The sequence below is a fragment of the Priapulus caudatus genome, unplaced genomic scaffold (assembly GCF_000485595.1).
Source record: "Priapulus caudatus unplaced genomic scaffold, Priapulus_caudatus-5.0.1 Scaffold240, whole genome shotgun sequence".
Classification (NCBI taxonomy): domain Eukaryota; kingdom Metazoa; phylum Priapulida; class Priapulimorpha; order Priapulimorphida; family Priapulidae; genus Priapulus; species Priapulus caudatus.
Genome location: NW_014577301.1, coordinates 273,076 through 293,306, shown reverse-complemented (window position 1 = coordinate 293,306; position 20,231 = coordinate 273,076). Strand labels below are relative to the sequence as shown.

Genomic DNA, 20,231 nt, shown 5'->3' with positions numbered 1-20,231 from the left:
AGCATATGATTCCTTCCTATCCCACACCAACTTACCACTAGCATATGATTCATTCCTATCCCACACCAACTTACCACTAGCATATGATTCCTTCCTATCCCACACCAACTTACCACTAGCATATGATTCATTCCTATCCCACACCAACTTACCACTAGCATACGATTCATTCCTATCCCACACCAACTTACCACTAGCAAAAATATTATGATTCATTCCTATCCCACATTTACTCATCAGTCGCATAAAATACATTTCTACCCCACAGCTACTCACCACTAGCATAGGGGTTGTCTGCGCTCGTGCTTATGAACTCCTGTATGGCCAGCAACCAGTCGAAGATGCCCATAAGACGCATGTTGTTGAGCAGTACGGTGAGGCGTGTAAAGTCGAGTGTATCGCGATAGTGAACCTCCACCTGAAGCGTCTGCACGCCGGCCCCCGTTGCCGCGGCAATGCGTGTCGGCTGCAGCACGTTTGTAAACACATTCGGACGCTTGTTCGCAGGTGCATCTGCAACAGTATGGTCAGGCAGATGCTAAATGTATGTGAAGGAGAGGGTAGGCATGAGAATAGAAAAATGAAAGTGTCAATGACACTGTAGCTCACCACAAAAAAGGACACAAATGAGTGAGTAAGAAGAAGTCAGTTTTAATTGAGAAACCATCAACGTACATTATAGAAACGATTGCCATCTGTATATCGCAATAATAATTTATAAACCAAAATGAATCACAGTTTGTGATCTACTACTACTACTACTACTACTACTAGTACCTACTACCACTACCACTGATACTACTGAGTATACATGTGTTTATGGTAGTAGTACTTAAAATGCATTATGCAGTTGTATATGTGAGTAGCTACATGCATACTTCCTCTTGCCCAAAGTGTGGTACTCCTCCATCCATGTGTCCTTGGTGCTGCTGTATTGCTCCAGCAACTTGCTGGTTAGGTTCACATTCAGCTTGTTGGTCTTGCTCTCTACAGCCACGACTAGCTTGCCAGCATTGCTGCCATCAGACATTCGCTGCTGCCATGTCACATGTGTCCTGAGAATCAAGGATCAATTGACTGATTGACAAATCGAGAACACAGTAGTCACCCTATTCTTTAGGCCGAGTATATTCCTTTGAATAAAACATAGTTCCATTATTACTAAGTAAAGGATATCTAGGTGAATGCAGCTACTTTGATTCAAAACTCGTAGCTAGCCACATCATTTTGTTAACACATAAGCAATCACGGAATAAAGCATAGATGACTAAGTCAGTATAGGGAGGGAATGTGTCATCGAACTAGCCCACACGAACTGTTCATACATTTTCCCATTCACCAGTACTAAATTAATTAAATTAGTTAATCAGTCAGATAAATTAGTTGATACAATAAATGTTAAGTAACTCAGTCAGTCAGCATATCTTTGAAGCATGTTGCTTTAAAATGGCAGACGTATTGACACATTATATTAGAATGTCGTGTAATATAACTGCACCTCCAGGGTTCAAGCACTGGTTCCCATCCAGACAGGTTCCTGTTGTAGAAGTCTATGGTGACAGCACCATTAGCCACACCATGAGGCTGGAGCTCCATGTGGTGGTTCAGATGAAAACCTAGCAACAACACCAACCTATGTGCTCTAACAGTTGCATGTCTAATACTCGGAAGAAGGAAAAGATATTAGGGCAATTAATTATCTTACATGCAATAATGCTAATAACATTAGGTGTCTATTATCACAAACATGAATCTCTTTAAGATGATTTACACAGGTATGATAATATAGAGGTAAGCACCATTTCAGCTAGGTGTGTGCATTCCTGTGTGTCAATAACATATGTAATCTAGACAATAATTACACACACGCTAGCTACCTTGTGAGGGTTTGACCCACATGCTGACATACCATTGATATTAAACTCGGCTAGTGGCACATCTGAGTCCTTGCAGTCGTCTATGAGGCAGATGCCACACGTGCCAGTCACCTTTAGGTCAACATGGACAATCTCCAAAACGCCGATCTTGAATCCATGGGGATTGTGCGTCACCACGCAGACAGCATTTTCTGTCAGCCACATTGCGGCATCGCCTACATGACCGCCACAGGCAAGCAGCGCCATCTGGCAGTCAGGTTCGGTAAATCCGAGCTGAGTGAGCGTCTCTATCTCTGTTGCTGGTGAGAAATTAATAAATGAAAATGTGTCAATGACACTGTAGCTCACCACAAAAAAAGGACACAAATGAGTGAGTAAGAAGAAGTCAGTTTTAATTGAGCAACCATCGACGTACATTATAGAAATGATTGCCATCTGTATATCGCAATAATAATTTATAAACCAAAATGAATCACAATTTGTGACCGTAGATGGCGCTATACCCGCTTTGTAGCGATGGGGTTTGAAATAAATAGGTTATGCTGCGTTCCGACATGTTTTGTAAATCTTTACTCTAATATAGACATTTTATCGGCAGGGTGGAGAGGAAATACCAATTTTGTATTAAAGATATTGTCAATGAAATCTCGTAAAACGAACCAGACGAGTGTGACACCACAGACTGTTTGTGTCTATATAATATGCTATATAATTGGCAAACCCTACCTAATTTGCATAATTATTTTTTAAATATCAAAACCCCTAGCCCTTATTCATTCACATACCGAAAATGATCATAATCCGTTGAACTTGAACTGACTAATGGCAATTCCCATTTTTGCTAAAAAATTACCCTGGCTCGAAAGTACGTCGACTGGCGTGCTTCAAAATAGGACGTTTATAGAATTGGTGTATATATATATATATATATTTAGATAGATAGATAGATAGATAGATATATACACACACAGACGTGCACATGCACACACGTAAATGAAAATGCCACATACTTTTGCCTAACTCAATCTCAGATCAGCGTCACATTACAGCCGTATTAGCAACTTCCAAAACCACGTAACACGGACATGAATTGAATAATGGACATATGCATCAAATCATGCACGTAGAGAAAATGACGTACCTTCGTCTGCCAGTACTGTATGGGGACATCGGAGTAGTTGTCGATGCGGAATGGTGGTGGAACATCATCCGCGTTCGAGAACACCACAAAGAATGTCGGTCCCTCTGTGAGAATTTCGACACGCAGGAAGTGCGAGCGTCCATCCTTGGCACGCATGTTCACGTGAAACGACTCAAGGTGGTTGATCGTAAAGCCCCCAGACCACAGACAGCCTGCAGAATGGAAATGATTGCGAATGCAAACGAGATTTATTTAAATTTCCAATTTATTATTTTAATGGGAAAACTATAAAACTACTTTGCATATATAGAGTGATTTTGAAACTTAATTACTGAGGTACGGGCAGAAAATTGCATATATCAATTTTGCAAGCAATAGCTGTATGTTGAGTTTCTACATGACACCGTGAGTATCACAGGATCATCAGAGTACCAACCTGGAATATCACAGGCTCTCACGCGCAACAACTGCTCCTTGTCGGCTCTCGGCCAGTGGAAGGCCAGGTTACTCTTGGGCATGGCCGACAGGTGGCGCTCAGCATTGCCCTCGTTCTGAACGTCGCGCTGAGCAAACTCCAGCTTGTGGTTCGTCTGATTGTCAAGCTGAAAGCGCGGCGCGAAGGTGACGATGTTCGTGTCACGGTAGCGCCCTCTGCCCGCGTGCACGTCGATGCCGATGTTGTAGACCCAGTGGGGGCGCCGCAGGTCAGGCGAGACAACGTGCAGCTGCCTGACTCCAGTGCCGGCCTCCAGCGGGAACCTCTGGCACCAGTTTGGAACACTGTCACGGTGCTGCTGCTTGCCGATTCGCATCGTGCACATGTTGGGTGCCTCACTATTTACAAACGAGAACAGCAGTGGCACCACACTGCGAGCGATCTCGTGCTCCTCAAATTGCCCAGCCGCCTCCTTGCTGACACCATCTTGTTTAAAGACAAGTGGCAGTCCAGACATGTTGACAAGCCAGTAGAGTGCTGACACTGAAACCTGAATCGGAACAGAACATTAGATGCATTAGTTTGATCTTATCAAAATATTAAATTGATAAAATCTATTCAATATAGGTTGGAATTTCATCATCGATCATCGAGGATCGAAGATAATCGGTTGAATGTTATTGATTGCGGCTACCAGGTATTGAAATATATTATAAATCATATAATACAGTATTTTTTTTAATACAATATTCTAAAAGCTATGTACCACACCATACCTGACGTTCTCTGCCTACCACTTGTAACTAGTACGTTAAGGGCCCATCCAAGTCTAAGTCACACTTTTCTAAATTACTTTTTATTTAACTCTTATTTCACTTATTTAACACTTTTTCAACTCTAAGTCATTACGTTAGCAAAACACTTCACTTCAAAAGCCATGAATGACATTTTAGACTTGATGATGCGATGTTTCTGACAACAGACCCGAACTTTGGTTCAATGCTCACCTTGAGGGAGCCACCTCTGCGGGCGGCAATGCGGGCATTCAGCATCAGGGCGCGCCCAAGGCCGTCGTATAAGTGCATGCGCACGACGTAGTTCGTCGTACCAACCGGGATGAGCAGTTCTTTGCAGTTTGGGAAACCTTCTAGCATCAGCCCCAACTCCAGGTCCTTGCTGATGTCAACCTGCACAGCAGCACAACAACACAATCATGACTACTCTTTCGTATAGCGGCAGATCGTGATCAGGGGCTATGGTCATAAATCGTGATTAAGCATTAGTGACGATTATCGTGATCATGGATTGTGGTCATCATTCGTGACCAGGGGATAAAACGTCCTGATCAGGAATTAGCGACGATCACATTGGTCCACCACCCACTGTGATATCAAGCCTTAGCATGACTGCGATCACAGAAGATACAAATCACGCTATTTTATTAAGTTGTTGTCACCGCACAAGCTGTCTGCAAAAATGGCTTTGAGTATGTAGGTCATTCTACAACACAGCAGGTGTGTGTAACAGCTCTCTTTGTGCTGGCACCTGCTAGCAGCGCGAGCTACGCGCAGACACGTTTGTGGCCGCTCCAGCCTTGCTGGCTGTAATGCCGTGTTCAAGTTGTAAACTATTGTTTTGAGTTATTAAACCAGTATTAAACGTATACAATTACGTAGTGATTGTTCTTCCGACGGAGACATAACAACAGACATGTATCCTGGCACTCACCGTTGTGAGCGCGGCGCTGCGACCAGGCTTGATCTCTCCGCGGATGCGCGTCGGCTTCACATAGTAGCTTACGTCATACGGCAGCAGGTTGACAAGCACGACGGGCGGAAAGAATGTCACCGTGTAGCCGGGGTGTGCAGGGGCCCCGCAGCCATCCACCACTGCTACGTAACTCTCACTTTTCACAGACACGCAGAACCTAGTAAGCACAGGACAAGGGTGAACATTAAATGCTTAACATGCTCCGGAGTTGCACTCATTGAAGATTCGTAGAGGCAAATAATGAATATCTGCAGGTGCAAACAGTAAACATTAATGGCTATGAACAGTGAACATCTGGAGTTACGAAATACAAGAAACATGACAGCCTGCAAAGAACATTGGTTTATCCACAAAGAACATTGTTTGAAGATGGCATTCTTTGCCATACGTGAGCATGGGTGTACAAACCTATATGTATCAGCCCCCGTGGCACTTGCTTCACAGGAGCGCATGCCATCTGATATATCGCCTGGTTTCATCACATGACTCCAGCTGATAGGCTTGGAACAGAAGTTTAATGGGCAAGTGCTGATAGGTCGAACCCCTATCTCTGTGCCAACATGGGTGATTGGCACAGATTGTGACGAGTTGGGCTCCATCTTTAGCAATTTTGTAGCTGTGCCAAACAAAAAATGGCAAGCTACACCCACAATGGCAAGTTCACTATCACGTAATCAGCAAATGTGACGCTTTAGTACTATGTCTATGATAGAGCTATCTTGGTTAATTTTTACTCAACCGTGTTGATCAAAACGTACTGCTGACGTTTCGCCGACCAGTCAACAGAGTCAGTCACGTGTGGACCAAGCTGTTGACCACTACACCATCTGGTGGTCAAATCTGATAACTTCAGTCAGCTTTGAGAAAGCGTCCTGATAGGAGGCCAAACGTCAGCAGTACGTTTTGATGAACACGGTTGAGTAGAAATTAACCAAGATAGCTTTATTATCTACCAACCGAATGAACTTATTTAATGAGTTGTGTCTATGATTTTATAATAAGTTATCTTAAAAATCACTTGCTTACAGAGTGTGACGATTATTTCGTAAAGTAAATCAACGGAACAGTAAGTGCTCATCGAAGACAAGTGCTCACTACAACACACAATGCCTCTCGGGACACCAACCTCCTATCTGACCAACAGCCTTCTGTAGCCGGACCTCAACCTGTTCCTCAAGCTTGTTAACGAGCCTGAGAGCTGACCGCACTGTGACCACCTTACGAGCACTGCCCTCCATGCGCACATCAAACACCACCCTTGCTGGCACCTGCTCCATGTACTGCACCAGGAAGGTCAAGACCAAGGTTATCAATTACCGTATATGATCGCGTAATAACCGCGGGCGCCTATAAGCCGCACCTCAATTTGAATCGGGTAACCAAGTATTGCGCCTAGTATATTTCCCCTCACAGTATGGCGCACTTATAAACCGCAGAGCAAATACAGGGTTGAAATCTGAGGCCAAATTTGCAGTTATTACGAGTGTATATATGGTATTAACAATCACCAGATTGTCTTGTATACTATATCTCTCCGTACAGTTATAATAGTTATAAGTGATAATATATTACGGATAGCAAACGTTGGATTTCCAATAATCTAGCATTGCACACTTTGTTTTTATTATTTTCTGTTATAGTACACAGTACAGTTAGTTGGTTAATTAAGGTCCATCAACTGAGGTTGTTGATTAATGATGCTTGTCATTTATTTAGTATATAGTATAATATATATATATATATATATATATATATATATAATTATATATATATATATATATATATATATATATATATATATATATATATATACGTTGGTGCAACATCACACTGACCACGGTCGTGAAAAGCTCCGGCTCGGCATGTCTCCATAAATCCGACCTTGTCCGACGTCACCGGTGACATCTGGCTCCCAGCCCTCAACGGCAAAAATAATGCTGATGATGACGCTGCTGCATGGCGTTTCCTACAGAACATTCCAGAACATGTGTCAGCCGAGATAGCGGCACACGAACACACATATACATCTGCCCCGCCTGCAGGTATCTTGCTTCCACCACACACTCCACTATACATAATATGGTTGCCTCACCTCTATGTCGAAGCTTGCCCGATGCTAATCGAGGAAGAAAGGGATCTCAGAGCCGTGGGGACCCTCGACCCACTGTGGCGGCGCACTCGCAATTTGTTTGTTCACAACAAGCTGTGAGGCGCCTCTTGTCGACCGCCTGAAAAACGAACAACACACCCGTTGGCTATACATATTGCACAATGATAAATTGTTATTACAGTATTACTACAACTGGTATTATCCTAGTAACCAGGGTAGATAGAGACAGTAGCATCGAGTAATGAACAGGTTTGTTAGACTGCAGTAAGAACAAATCAAATAAGCTAAAATAAATGAGAAAAACGTATAACAAGTGCCCGCAGAGCGACAGCGCTCAACTGACGTGTACTGTAAGCCGGGTATTCTTCTGATAAACTCCACTGCAACCGAATCAAGTGCGCGCCTCCGCCGCACCGCGCGTTTGATAGGCTTTGCTATACCGTAGTTACAGTAATAAAGATATAGGTGTGTAACTTTAATGACTTTCGCTATATATAACGTTATCATGGATAAGCATGAGAGCGAGCGTAGGGTGGTGGTGGGGAGAGGGTGGGTGGAGGGGAGGGTGGAGGAGGGACGGATGGAACGGGGCTCTAATAGCAAAAAGCAGTTCAGTCCTTTGTTAACAGTCAAAAAATCCATGTTAACCCCTCCTCTTGAGGGTCAAAAGATTATCAGATACTTAACTCCTTCGAACGTCAGCAGAGAGTAGAGTTCACGGTCCTTTCAATAAAGTGATAAAAATGGATAGGTCAGCGCTGAAACAAAAAGTTTTGGCACGTCGGTCCGTTAGACGCATGTCCTCAGAAAATGTCTGATATCTGACCTTTTCCCCACTGCCCTTTGACCTGTGACTCCAATTTGCGCTGGTGATGGGTTTCCTCCCCATCACCACTATACATCTAATATTAAGAGCCGTAGGTCGAGCCGTGAGAATTTGTGCCGGCAATTCCCGTAATTTCCTCCTATACCTTAAGTTAAAGGGATCGTTTACTCTAGGTTCTAGGGTTATTTTCAGTTAATTTAGGTTAAATATTAGGCTACATAAAAAGTTTTCATAGGTTCAATCACCAATTAAGAAATATTATTAAAAAAGTGTTTTAAAAACTAACGACTACAGTTTGATTACAACGACGGGTGGCGCCACTAAAAGCGCATGATCTGATAAGTTGCGCCAAAACACTTTCAGTCAAGGGCTACAGACCGAGGGTGTTTCTTATTTATTCATTTAAAAGCAAAGGATGTAATATCTTATAAACGACATATAGTATCAGTTATAATATGGATAAATTTGCCCTAAAATGAATATTGTTCGTTAAATAGCATGTTAGTATAAATATAATTTCCACTTTTGTGATAGCCCTCGGTCTGTAACGTGCAAAATAAATTGTCAAATACGCAACTTTTTCGGGGTGGCAGCACGGTCGCGCGGTGTCATGGCACTATTCAAATTTCGTAGCATTGGTGTGTAAATTAATTATAACAATTAAATTAGGTATCTGTAACAAATACGTGGGGGTATAACGATTTGTTATAACAGTAAGTACAGTTGTATGCAGTAAAATCCTAGAGGCTACCTGTCCCTTTAAAGGGGAAATATTCCCCCATTTGACACATTCTTGACCTTTGACCCTTGACCCCAAATTCGACATCCCGAGTCCTTTTCACGTCTCCATGCCCCCCCCCCCCGAACGTTCCGAATATCAAGATCGTACGTAGCGCGTTAAGATTTGTGCCGTAAGCTGTTGACAGCACGGACCGACAGACATTCATGCGATTCTCCAAGCTGCATCTGACTTCCGTCAGCTGAGCTAAAAATCTACATATGTTATCTCATGATCAATCAAATTGCAATCTAAACTAAAATCGTACATACCAAGCTCATGCCGAGGCTAGCAAAAATGAAAAAGCACCACCCGACTAACCAATGTTCACTGTACCTTTTACTGGAGTAGCCGTCTGTGTGTAGAAGCGCAGGTAGGCTGCCACTGTTATTGTGCAGTGTGAATGCCATGAATGGCAAGCGTCTGCGCTGGCCCCACTGCGAAAGAAGGCCATCAGTGCAACCACGCCAGCATACTCCAGCAAACACTACACGCACGGCAATTCCCTGCTCACTGTCTCTGGCGAGATGAAGTGAAAATGGAGCTTTCTTCGAAGCAACAGTAACAATAAATTTTCAAAATATGGTCGCAACGTGAGTTTTTAGACTAAGCTCTGATGCAAGGGTATTCAGTCAAGTAGCATGAACATCATGAATGACTAATTTTTTTTTTTTTCCTAGTACAACTACTACCGACGGCGACGCAAACAGCAGCGATGATCTACTGCTGCTCGCGCTGCTGCTGCTGCTGGCTGCTGGCTAGCTACTGCGCTGCGACTAAACTGCTACTGCTACTTGCTACCTGCTACTGCCTACTCTGCTACTGGCTACTACTACTACTACTACTAGTACCTACTACCACTACCACTGATACTACTGAGTATACATGTGTTTAGGTAGTAGTACTTAAAATGCATTATGCAGTTGTATAATGTGAGTAGCTACATGCATACTTCCTCTTGCCAAAGTGTGGTACTCCTCCATCCATGTGTCCTTGTGGCTGCTGTATTGCTCCAGCAACTTGCTGGTTAGGTTCACATCAGCTTGTTGGTCTTGCTCTCCTACAGCCACGACTAGCTTGCCAGCATTGCTGCCATCAGACATTCGCTGCTGCCATGTCACATGTGTTCCTGAGAACAAGGATCAATTGACTGCCATTGACAAATCGAGAACACAGTAGTCACCTATTCCTTTAGGCGAGTATATTCCTTTGAATAAAACATAGTTCCATTATTACTAATAAAGAATATATAGGCTAGAATGCAGCTACTTTGATTCAAAACTCGTAGCTAGCCACATCATTTTGTTAACGACATAAGCAAGCACAGAATAAAGCATAGATTGACTAAGTCAGTAATATGGAAGGAAATGTGTCATCGAACTAGCCCACCACGAGCTGTTCATACACATTTCCCATTCACGCAGTACAATTATTAAATAGTTATCAGTCAGATAATTAGTTGATACATGAATGTTAAGTAACTCAGTGCAGTCAGTATATCTTTGAAGCATGTTGCTTTAAAATGACAGACGTATTGGACACATTATATTAGGAATGTCGTGTAATATAACTGCACTCCAGGGTCAAGCACTTGGTTCCCATCCAGACAGGTTCCTGTTGTAGAAGTCTATGGTGACAGCACCATTAGCGCACACCATGAGGCTGGAGCTCCATGTGGTGTTCAGATAAAACCTAGCAACACACCAACCTATGTGCTCTAACAGTTGCATGTCTAATACTCGGAAAGAAGGAAAAGATATTAGGGCAATTAATTATCTTACATGCAATAATGCTAAAACATTAGTTGTCTATTATCACAAACATGAATCTCTTTAAGATGATTTACACAGGTATGATAATAGAGGTAAGCACCATTTCAGCTAGGTGGGTGCATTCCTGTTGCAATAACTATGTAATCTAGACAATAATTACACACAAGCTAGCTACCTTGTGAGGGTTTAACCCACATGCTGACATACCATTGATATTAAACTCGGCTAGTGGCACATCGTGAGTCCTTGCAGTCGTCTATGAGGCAGACTGCGCACACGTGCCAGTCACCTTTAGTGTCAACATGGACACATCTCCAAAACGCCGATCTTGAATCCATGGGGATTGTGCGTCACCAACGCCAGACAGGGCATTCTGTCAGCACACATTGCGGCATCGCCTACATGACCGCCACAGGCAGCAGCGCCATCTGGCAGTCAGGTTCGGTAAAATCCGAGCTGAGGAGCCGTCTCTATCTCTGTTGCTGGTGAAGAAAATTAATAAATGAAAGTGTCAATGACACTGTAGCTCACCACAAAAAAAGGACACAAATGAGTGAGTAAGAAGAAGTCAGTTTAATGAACAACCATCGACGTACATTATAGAAATGATTGCCATCTGTATATCGCAATAATAATTTATAAACCAAAATGAACAACATTTGTGACGCGTAGATGGCGCCTATACCCGCTTTGTAGCGATGGGGTTTGAAATAAATAGGTTATAGCTGCGTTCCGACATGTTTTGTAAATCTTTACTCTAATATAAGACATTTTATAGCAAGGGTGGAGAGGAAATACCAATTTTGCATTAAAGATATTGTCAATGAAAATCTTGTAAAACAAACCAGACGAGTGGACACCACAGACTGTTTGTGTCTATATAATATGCTATATAATTGCCATACCCTATCTAATTTGCATAATTATTTTTAAATATCAAAACCCCTAGCCCTTATTCATTCACAATACCAAAAAATGAGCATAATCCGTTGAACTTGAACTGACTAATCACAATTCCCATTTTTCCAAAAAATTGCCCTGGCTCGAAAAGCAACTAATACGCCAATTTCAAACATGTGGACCAAACGGTTCCTGAGTTATCGTTGACTGAAGCGAAATGTTGACGGACGGACGGACGGACGGACGTACGATGGCCCATGGCAATAGCTCAGCTTGACGATGTCAAGGTGAGCTAAAAATGACGTTACCAGGAATAATATTTATTGGCATAACAATTGTGATTGCCACAACTCATCCTAAAATGTTCTTGTTCTGGTTAGATTCAGGTCAATCCATAACAATACCAACCACTCCTTAACTACTCTCTGCATCAACTTCAGCAAGTCATTTAGGTCCTTACTAACCATAATGTAGCTTGTATCGACTGACTGTTGGTGGCAGGCTGCAACTCTCTCCGGGATTCGATTGGCGATGGCGAGGAAGAGCATGATGTCATGGAATGACAGACGCACATTCAGAGAGTTGATCGATATCTACAACACGTCATATCAAAAAAATTTCTTTCAGCGTGGCTGCATCGGCAGCTCAATGGGTAGCATCACAAAACTGTCAGTCCGTGTTTTCCTGTTATTCTTCAACTTTTAAAATGCTTTACCATAATATTCATTCCCTAACTATTAAGAGTTTTGCCTATACCATGAGACAGCCTGTCAACTCGACAAAACTAGTCGCCCCCCCCCGCCAAACCGTGCTCCTCACACATACCTCCAGTGTGTTGTCGATCGGTGCGTGCATCAACATCGAGCAGGCCCGCACTCTTGCTCGGACTGTACTTGCCATTGATGTCAACGTTGGCTGCGAGTGGTCAAATGATGGAGAGGCGCTGTCCTCCTCGAGGCCGAGCACAACAAGAGAACACCTCCAGGTTGCTTAGCGACAAGCTCAGCGGCTTGTCCAGCACCTGGCGTCGGTAGGAGAGCACCGCCGTCGCCTGCAAATATGACAAGTGAACATCGTTGCTAAATGACTGCAGCAGCGTATCAGTCAGCAGGAGAAACATCTATTCTTACTGCCATGTTATTGATCCAGGGGCGGGAAAACTGTCTGGGGGGGGGGGTTATTGTCCAGGGAGGTATTTGTCCTCATACCATATATATGTATATCACATGTATACCAATATACATACATGATACATATATAGGGTATGAGAACAAATATAGGAAGGAGAAAACCCTACTCCTTTTTTTTCTTTTCCCTACTGCCCTTTTACCTCCATCGCCAGGGTACCTCTCTTTCCCCACCACCAACAGGGTGAAAGAGAAGGTTCAACCCCTTTTCCCTTGGGGTGAGGGAGAGAGGGGAGCCTGTGGGGGGCATCACCTCCTTATCCAGGTGTGAAGGATGGAGTTAGGGGAGCAATCCCTCCTTCTGTGGTGGTAAGGGGGAGGGTTTGCTGGGCCACCCACTACTTCCCCAGGGGTTAGGGAGGCAGTTCACTGAGCCATGCCCCTCTTGCCTGGGGGTGGGGTGGGTAGGACAGAGGGTGGGAGGGCAAGAAAGAACATTCACGGGAAGACATTATCTCCTTTCCCAGGGGAGAGGCAGGGGGTTGGGGAGGCACTCCCTCCTTTCATGGGGGTGCGGGAGGGGGTTCGCCGGCCCACCCCCTCCTTCCCCAGCAGTGAGGGAGGGTGTTCGCGCGCATGCGGCGGGGGGTGCAGCACCTCCATGTAGCTCCCCCACCGACACCACACCTACATCAGGGTGTAGAGGGCGTGGCAGAGCGGAGGATGTCTGCACCCCCGCGCGGTGACCTACGCACCTTCAGTATGACGGCGTTCGTGTCCCACTTGCCCGGGTCCTCGACGACGACGAGCTCGGTGTCGGTGATGTTGACGCGCACCTCGAACGCCTGCTGACTCACCCGGTCGACGGGCATGCGCTTCGTCAGGATGCCCGTTGCCATGGTGAGCGGGTTCGCGCTGACGACGCTCGCCGTTGCCGCGCTCATCCGTCCAGCGTCCGTGCGCAGCGCATCTGTGAGAACGAGCAGGCTGTGACGCGAGCAAGCAAGCACAGAACCGGCGTCTGTGAGAACTACTCAAATGCTCTTCGGGTAGTGCAGGCACAAGACATGACAAGTCTACCGCCTACATCTCTCTCTCTTCACGGAGGTAGATTATTCGTGGATATTTACAGATTAGCTTAGCATTATAGATTAGCTGTGATGCAAGCAAGCAAGGAAGCAATCAGAATAGGCACCTGTGAGAACAAGCGAGGTCTGTAACGCCACGGTACTCAAATGCTTATCAGACTGGGGTTGACAATGACAAGTGACAAATGAATGAATAATGAAAAATAAATATGAAATATGACATATGAATAATGAATACTGAATTAATACTCCCGCAATACCGCTTTGTCGGAGGGGAAATGGAAGGTCATGGTGTGGCATATATTATGAGTAAAGAATACACGAAACACAAAAAATTTGATGGAATTTAAAAAAGAAAAAGAAAAGAAGATGAGATACGGTTTCCATGACAATGCCTTGACCACTACACACGCAAAATATGTCACGCACATCTACACTTCATGGTGACCAAGTGTATGAAGTTTCATTGGAATCCCTTGAAAACTGTGGAAGTAGTTCACGCCACAAACCTTTTGCATGGCGGGGGTATAACAAACGATGAGATACTGTTTCCATGGCAACGCCTTGACCGATGCACACACAAAATATGTCACACACATCTAAACTTCATGGTGATCAAGTGTATGAAGTTTGACTGGAATCTCTTGCAAACTGTGGAAGTAGTTCGGGCCACTATCTTTTTGCAACGGACTGACCGACCGACCTCGTAAGATGACTCCTATATACAACTGATATACCCCCTTCAAACTTCGTTTGAGGGGGTATAATAATGGGAAATTTGTCACTATTAACCCTTGTTATCAGGTAGTGCAGGCACGAGATGTGACACTTCTACCCCCCATATCTCTCTTTCTCTATTCCCAGAGGTAGATTAAACATGGATGTTTACATGGATTCTTATCGCTACTATATTCCATGTGGTCTCTTACTGCTAGCAAAGGGGGGAGTCAACTTGAAATAGTTCAGGGTAGGGATCACCTACACCTTACATTTACTCACCACTAGCATATGGTTCCTTCCTATCCCACACCAACTTACCACTAGTATATGATTCCTTCCTATCCCACACCAACTTACCACTAGCATATGATTCATTCCTATCCCACACCAAAACTTACCACTAGCATATGAATTCTCGCTATCCACACCAACGTTACCAACATATATTGATTCCAGTTCCTAAGTCCACACCAAACTCACCGCACTAGCATATGATTCCTTCCTATCCCACACCAACTACCACTAGCATATGATTCATTCCTATCGCACACACTCGCAACTTACATAGGCATATGATTCATTCCTATCCACACCAACTTACCACTAGCATATGATCCTCCTATCCCACACCAACTTACCACTAGCAATACGATTCATTCCTATCCCACACCAACTTACCGCTAGCATATGATTCCTTCCTATCCACACCTACTTACCGCTACATATGATTCCTTCCTATCCCACACAACTTACCACTAGCATATGATCCTTCCTATCCCACACCAACTTACGCACTAGTATATGATGTCATTCCTATCCCACACCAACTTACCACTACGTAATATGATTCATTCCTATCCCACACAGAAACTTGCCACTAGGCATATGATTCTTCTATCCCACACCAACTACCACATACATATGATTCCTTCCTATCCAGCACCAACTTACCACACTAGCATATGATTCCTGTCCTATCCCAGCACCAACTTACCACTAGCATACTGATTCCTTCTATATAATATTTTAAAATAATTATAATCTTATAATAAGATTATAATCAAAATATAATAAATAAAAATATATAAATAATAAAATATATTTAATAAATCTAAAAATTAAAATTTATTATAAAAACATTAATTTTTGATAAAAAAATAATAAATAATATTAAAACATTAAATAATATAAATTAAATAATATAAAAAAAAATAAATAAATCAAATAATTTAATTATTCTAAAATAAAATAAAAATATAATAAATAAAAAATTAAAAATTAAAAAATACATTTATTATTTATAATATAAAGCTATATTATAATATTTCATTAATGATAATTAAAAAAATAATTATATTCAATAAAATATAGATAAAAATATAATATCTAATAAAATAAAATTAATTTAAAATAAAATTAATAAAAAATATTTATAATAAATAAAATCAATAAAAAATATAATAGTAAAATCTAATAATCATAAAATATCTAAAAAAATTCACATAACATATAAGAATTTAAGATTATAATTATATATATTAATTATATAAAATAACGTATAATATCATATATTATATAATTAATAATAAATTATGTGATAAAATTAATAATAAATCAATATAAATAAAAAACAATAATCAATCTCATATAAAAATATTTATATAAAAATTTAATAATACATCTTATACTCAATAAATAAATGATATATAAAATTAAATAAATTAGATATCAATAAATAAATCAAAAAATAAATAATAATTTAACATAATTTTATCCATTTATCGATGATATGATATAAATAATTTTAAAATCAAAAATAAATAAATTAAATTCAAATATTATAATTTTAAAGAAAATTTTCCATAAATAATATAATAATTAATATCCATCAAAAATATAAGATAATTATATATAAAAATCTTAATCATATTATAATAATATAAATATAAATTGATGAGAGTTATAATATAAAAATTAATCAAGATATAAAAAATAAAATATGTAGAGATAAACATTATATAAAAATTATATAACTATAAAATAAATAATGATAGAATATATAATAAATAACTATATAAATAAATATACTATAAAGATTAAATATAAATATAAATCAAATAATATTAATATTCTATATAATAAGAATAATAATATCAATTATTAATAAAATTCAAAATATTATATAATATCGAATAAATTTCTATAAATAATAAATTTCCTAATAAAAATAAATTTATATAATTATAGAATAAAAAAATTAAAAATAACATTATAATTAATATAAAAATTCAGCTATCAATAAGATATAAATGCCTATAACGCTATTATATAATCATAGTTAAAATTAATCTATATATAAAAACATATATATATAAAATAAAGTATAATATACTAATGATAAAAATCATAAATTACAAATCAACAATCATGATGAATAATGAATAATAAAATCATATAAAATATTTATTTTTAATATTAATATACATAATATATAAATTCCAATAATTAATATAACTAATATCATCATCATTAAAAAAATTTGATTATCATAATTAATAACAGATAAAAAATAAATTAACTCAAATAATATTGATCTTATACATAAATATAAATTCCTATTTCTTCGAAAATAAAGGTATAATATGTATATTAAATAAAATATACATAATAAAATATAATAGAAATATAAAATATATGATAATAAATATCATATTAAATTATAGACATAAAAATAATGCTATAAAATATTAATATAATTATATAGTAATTAATAAAACTAAAATTAATAAAAAAATATAATAGATATTAATAAAATAAATATAATAAATTCTATTATAAAAAAGAAATAAATTAAACAAATAACAGAATCATTAAAATGAATATATAATAAATATAATTATAAATTAATCATACAATTAATAAATATAAAAATACAATATAATCCTAATAAAATTCTATCTATTAAAATTTAAAATCATATATAAAATTTAAATAAAATTAATAAATATCAAGAAAAAAAGTATAATATATCAATAATAATATAAATATTATAATAAATGAATAAAAAACAATTAATATATATATCAATGAAATAAATGATTAATATTAAATATTATTAAGATATTAATAATAAATATCAATAATTAAATAAAATTATAAATTATTTACGTAAATAAAAAACCTAATTATCATTAGATATAATAGAAAAAATAAAATAATATAAAATAAAAATATAAATATAAAATAAAATATAAATTAATATTAAGATTAATCATTATGATTAATTAATAGATTCATATAATACATCTAATATATAAATAAAATTATATTAAATTATAAATAAAACATCATATATAAAAATAAAATTCATATTAAATCGAAATAATATAACATTATAAAAATCATCATATCCAATTTTCAATATTTATAAAAATAAATTCACATAAAATATATTCCAATTATAATATAAATTGAATAAAAAATGTAATTATATAATAATGATGATCATAAAATTATACTTAAAATTAAAATAAGAAAATAATAAATTTAATAGAAAATAAATTAAAAAAAAAATTAATATATAATAAATAACAATATATAAATATAAGAAGTATTATATAATTTATTGTACATATAATAAATATATTAGAATCTTAATTATATTATATAATAATTAAAAATCAAGTTTAAATGAATATAATTATCATATTATACTTATTATTATATAAATCCTAATTATAATTATCATAAATTATAATATAATAAAAAATATATAAGTAATTAATAATAAATAAATCATATAAAAAGAAAATAGATTCCTAATTTTGAAATCTAAAATAATATGAAAAATACACTCTTATATCATATACTAAAAATAAATATCTAAATTAATAACCATATACTCTATTAAATATCAATAAAAAATCACTCCTCAATTATAATAAATTATTCACAAAATATACATTTTAAGATTAAAAAAATTACGTAAATAATTAATTAAAATTAAATGATAATATATAAATATAAAAAATAATTTAAAATATTTAATTCCATTAATCAAAAAAAACATAATATTGAAACCCAGTTCTATGGAATCCGTAAGTAATAAAATAGAAAAATGATTAAAAAATAGTAAATATTAATTAATATAATTATATATATTAAATTTAACATAAAATTAATTAATAATAATAATCAATAAAATTACAACAAGTAATAATATGGATAAATAAAAAATTTATCTGATTTATAATATAATAATAAAAATAATAATATATTATAAAAAAATTTATTATATAAAATAATTTATTATTATTTATATAATTTGATCAAATCATATATAAATTTAAAAATAATTTAATACAAAAATTAATCTCATTATTTAATGATAAAATAAGATGAATATCATTATAAAAAAAAATATAATTACAAATTGTAATCAATGATATAAAAAATATAAAAAAATATCTAATAAAAAATAAAAATAATTATTAAAAATCATATTAAGTTAAAATAAATTAATATGAATTATCATAAATATTTAAGTAATAAAACTATATATAAATTTTAATACAAAAATTATTATATATATAAATAATAAACTAATCATAATAAAATTTATAAAAATAAACTAATAAAAATAAATAATTAATTATAATTAATATTAAAAAATAAATCATAATAATATTATAAAATTAAATAATTAAATCCTATTTACTAATTATGATTATTAATAAAAAATAAATATAAAATATATATATTAAATTAAGTTACATCAATAATATAAATCATAATATTTAATATTAAATCAAATAATACTAAAACATAAGAAAATTAATAATAACAAAATATTAATAAATAAAAACATATAATAACATAATAATATTATAAAAATGATGATTTAATATTACATTAGAAATAATATATTATTTAACAAACAAATAATTTATATAATGAAAATAAAAAATCAAATAATAAAGATGTAAATTGAAATAAAATAAAAAATTAAACTAATTCTAATCTAAACTATAATATAACATAAATAAATAATATTCAACTTATATATTAATTATTAGATTTAAGTAACATCAAAAATAATCTTCTAATATACCTAAATTTGGATCTTCTAAATTAGAAAAATTCATAAAAAATCAATAAAATTTTTATAACAGAAAATATTAATATATATATATATAATAGATAAAGATTTATAAAACTATATACTAAGAATATATTAAAGATCAAAAAAAATCTTAAAAATATAAAATATTTATATAATAATAAAATATCAATTATCAAATAAAATAATCAAAATCAAATAATCTATGAAATATATAATATATTTATTTATATAATTCAATATTAAATATTAATCTATTTAATAAATATCACAACAAATCTGATCAGATAAATCCTTAAAAAATCAAAAATGTAAAAAAAATTTTTAAAATTAATAATGATATAATTATCTAATTAATCATAAAGATCGAATCATTTAAATTTACTCCTCGAAAAAATCTAATCATCATTAAATCATATATCAAAATATAATACCTCAATAATTCCATATATAAATATAGAGAATATAAATTATATAAAATTTTCAATTAAAAATTAATTTATTAATTAGTAATTAATAGTTATAATATTAATTAAAAGAATAATATACTAATAATACTATCTAATT

At 35.9% G+C, this 20,231-nt stretch overlaps 1 protein-coding gene across 1 annotated transcript in view; it reads right to left on the bottom strand.

Annotated features, from left to right (window-relative positions):
* LOC106807884 (vacuolar protein sorting-associated protein 13D-like) overlaps positions 1-20,231 on the bottom strand; it is a 77,122-nt gene that overhangs the window by 522 nt on the left and 56,369 nt on the right. Inside the window, exon 45 of the mRNA XM_014810376.1 lies at positions 277-513. Coding sequence (XP_014665862.1) covers positions 277-513 — 237 coding nt within the window. The remainder of the gene's footprint in view (positions 1-276; positions 514-20,231) is intronic.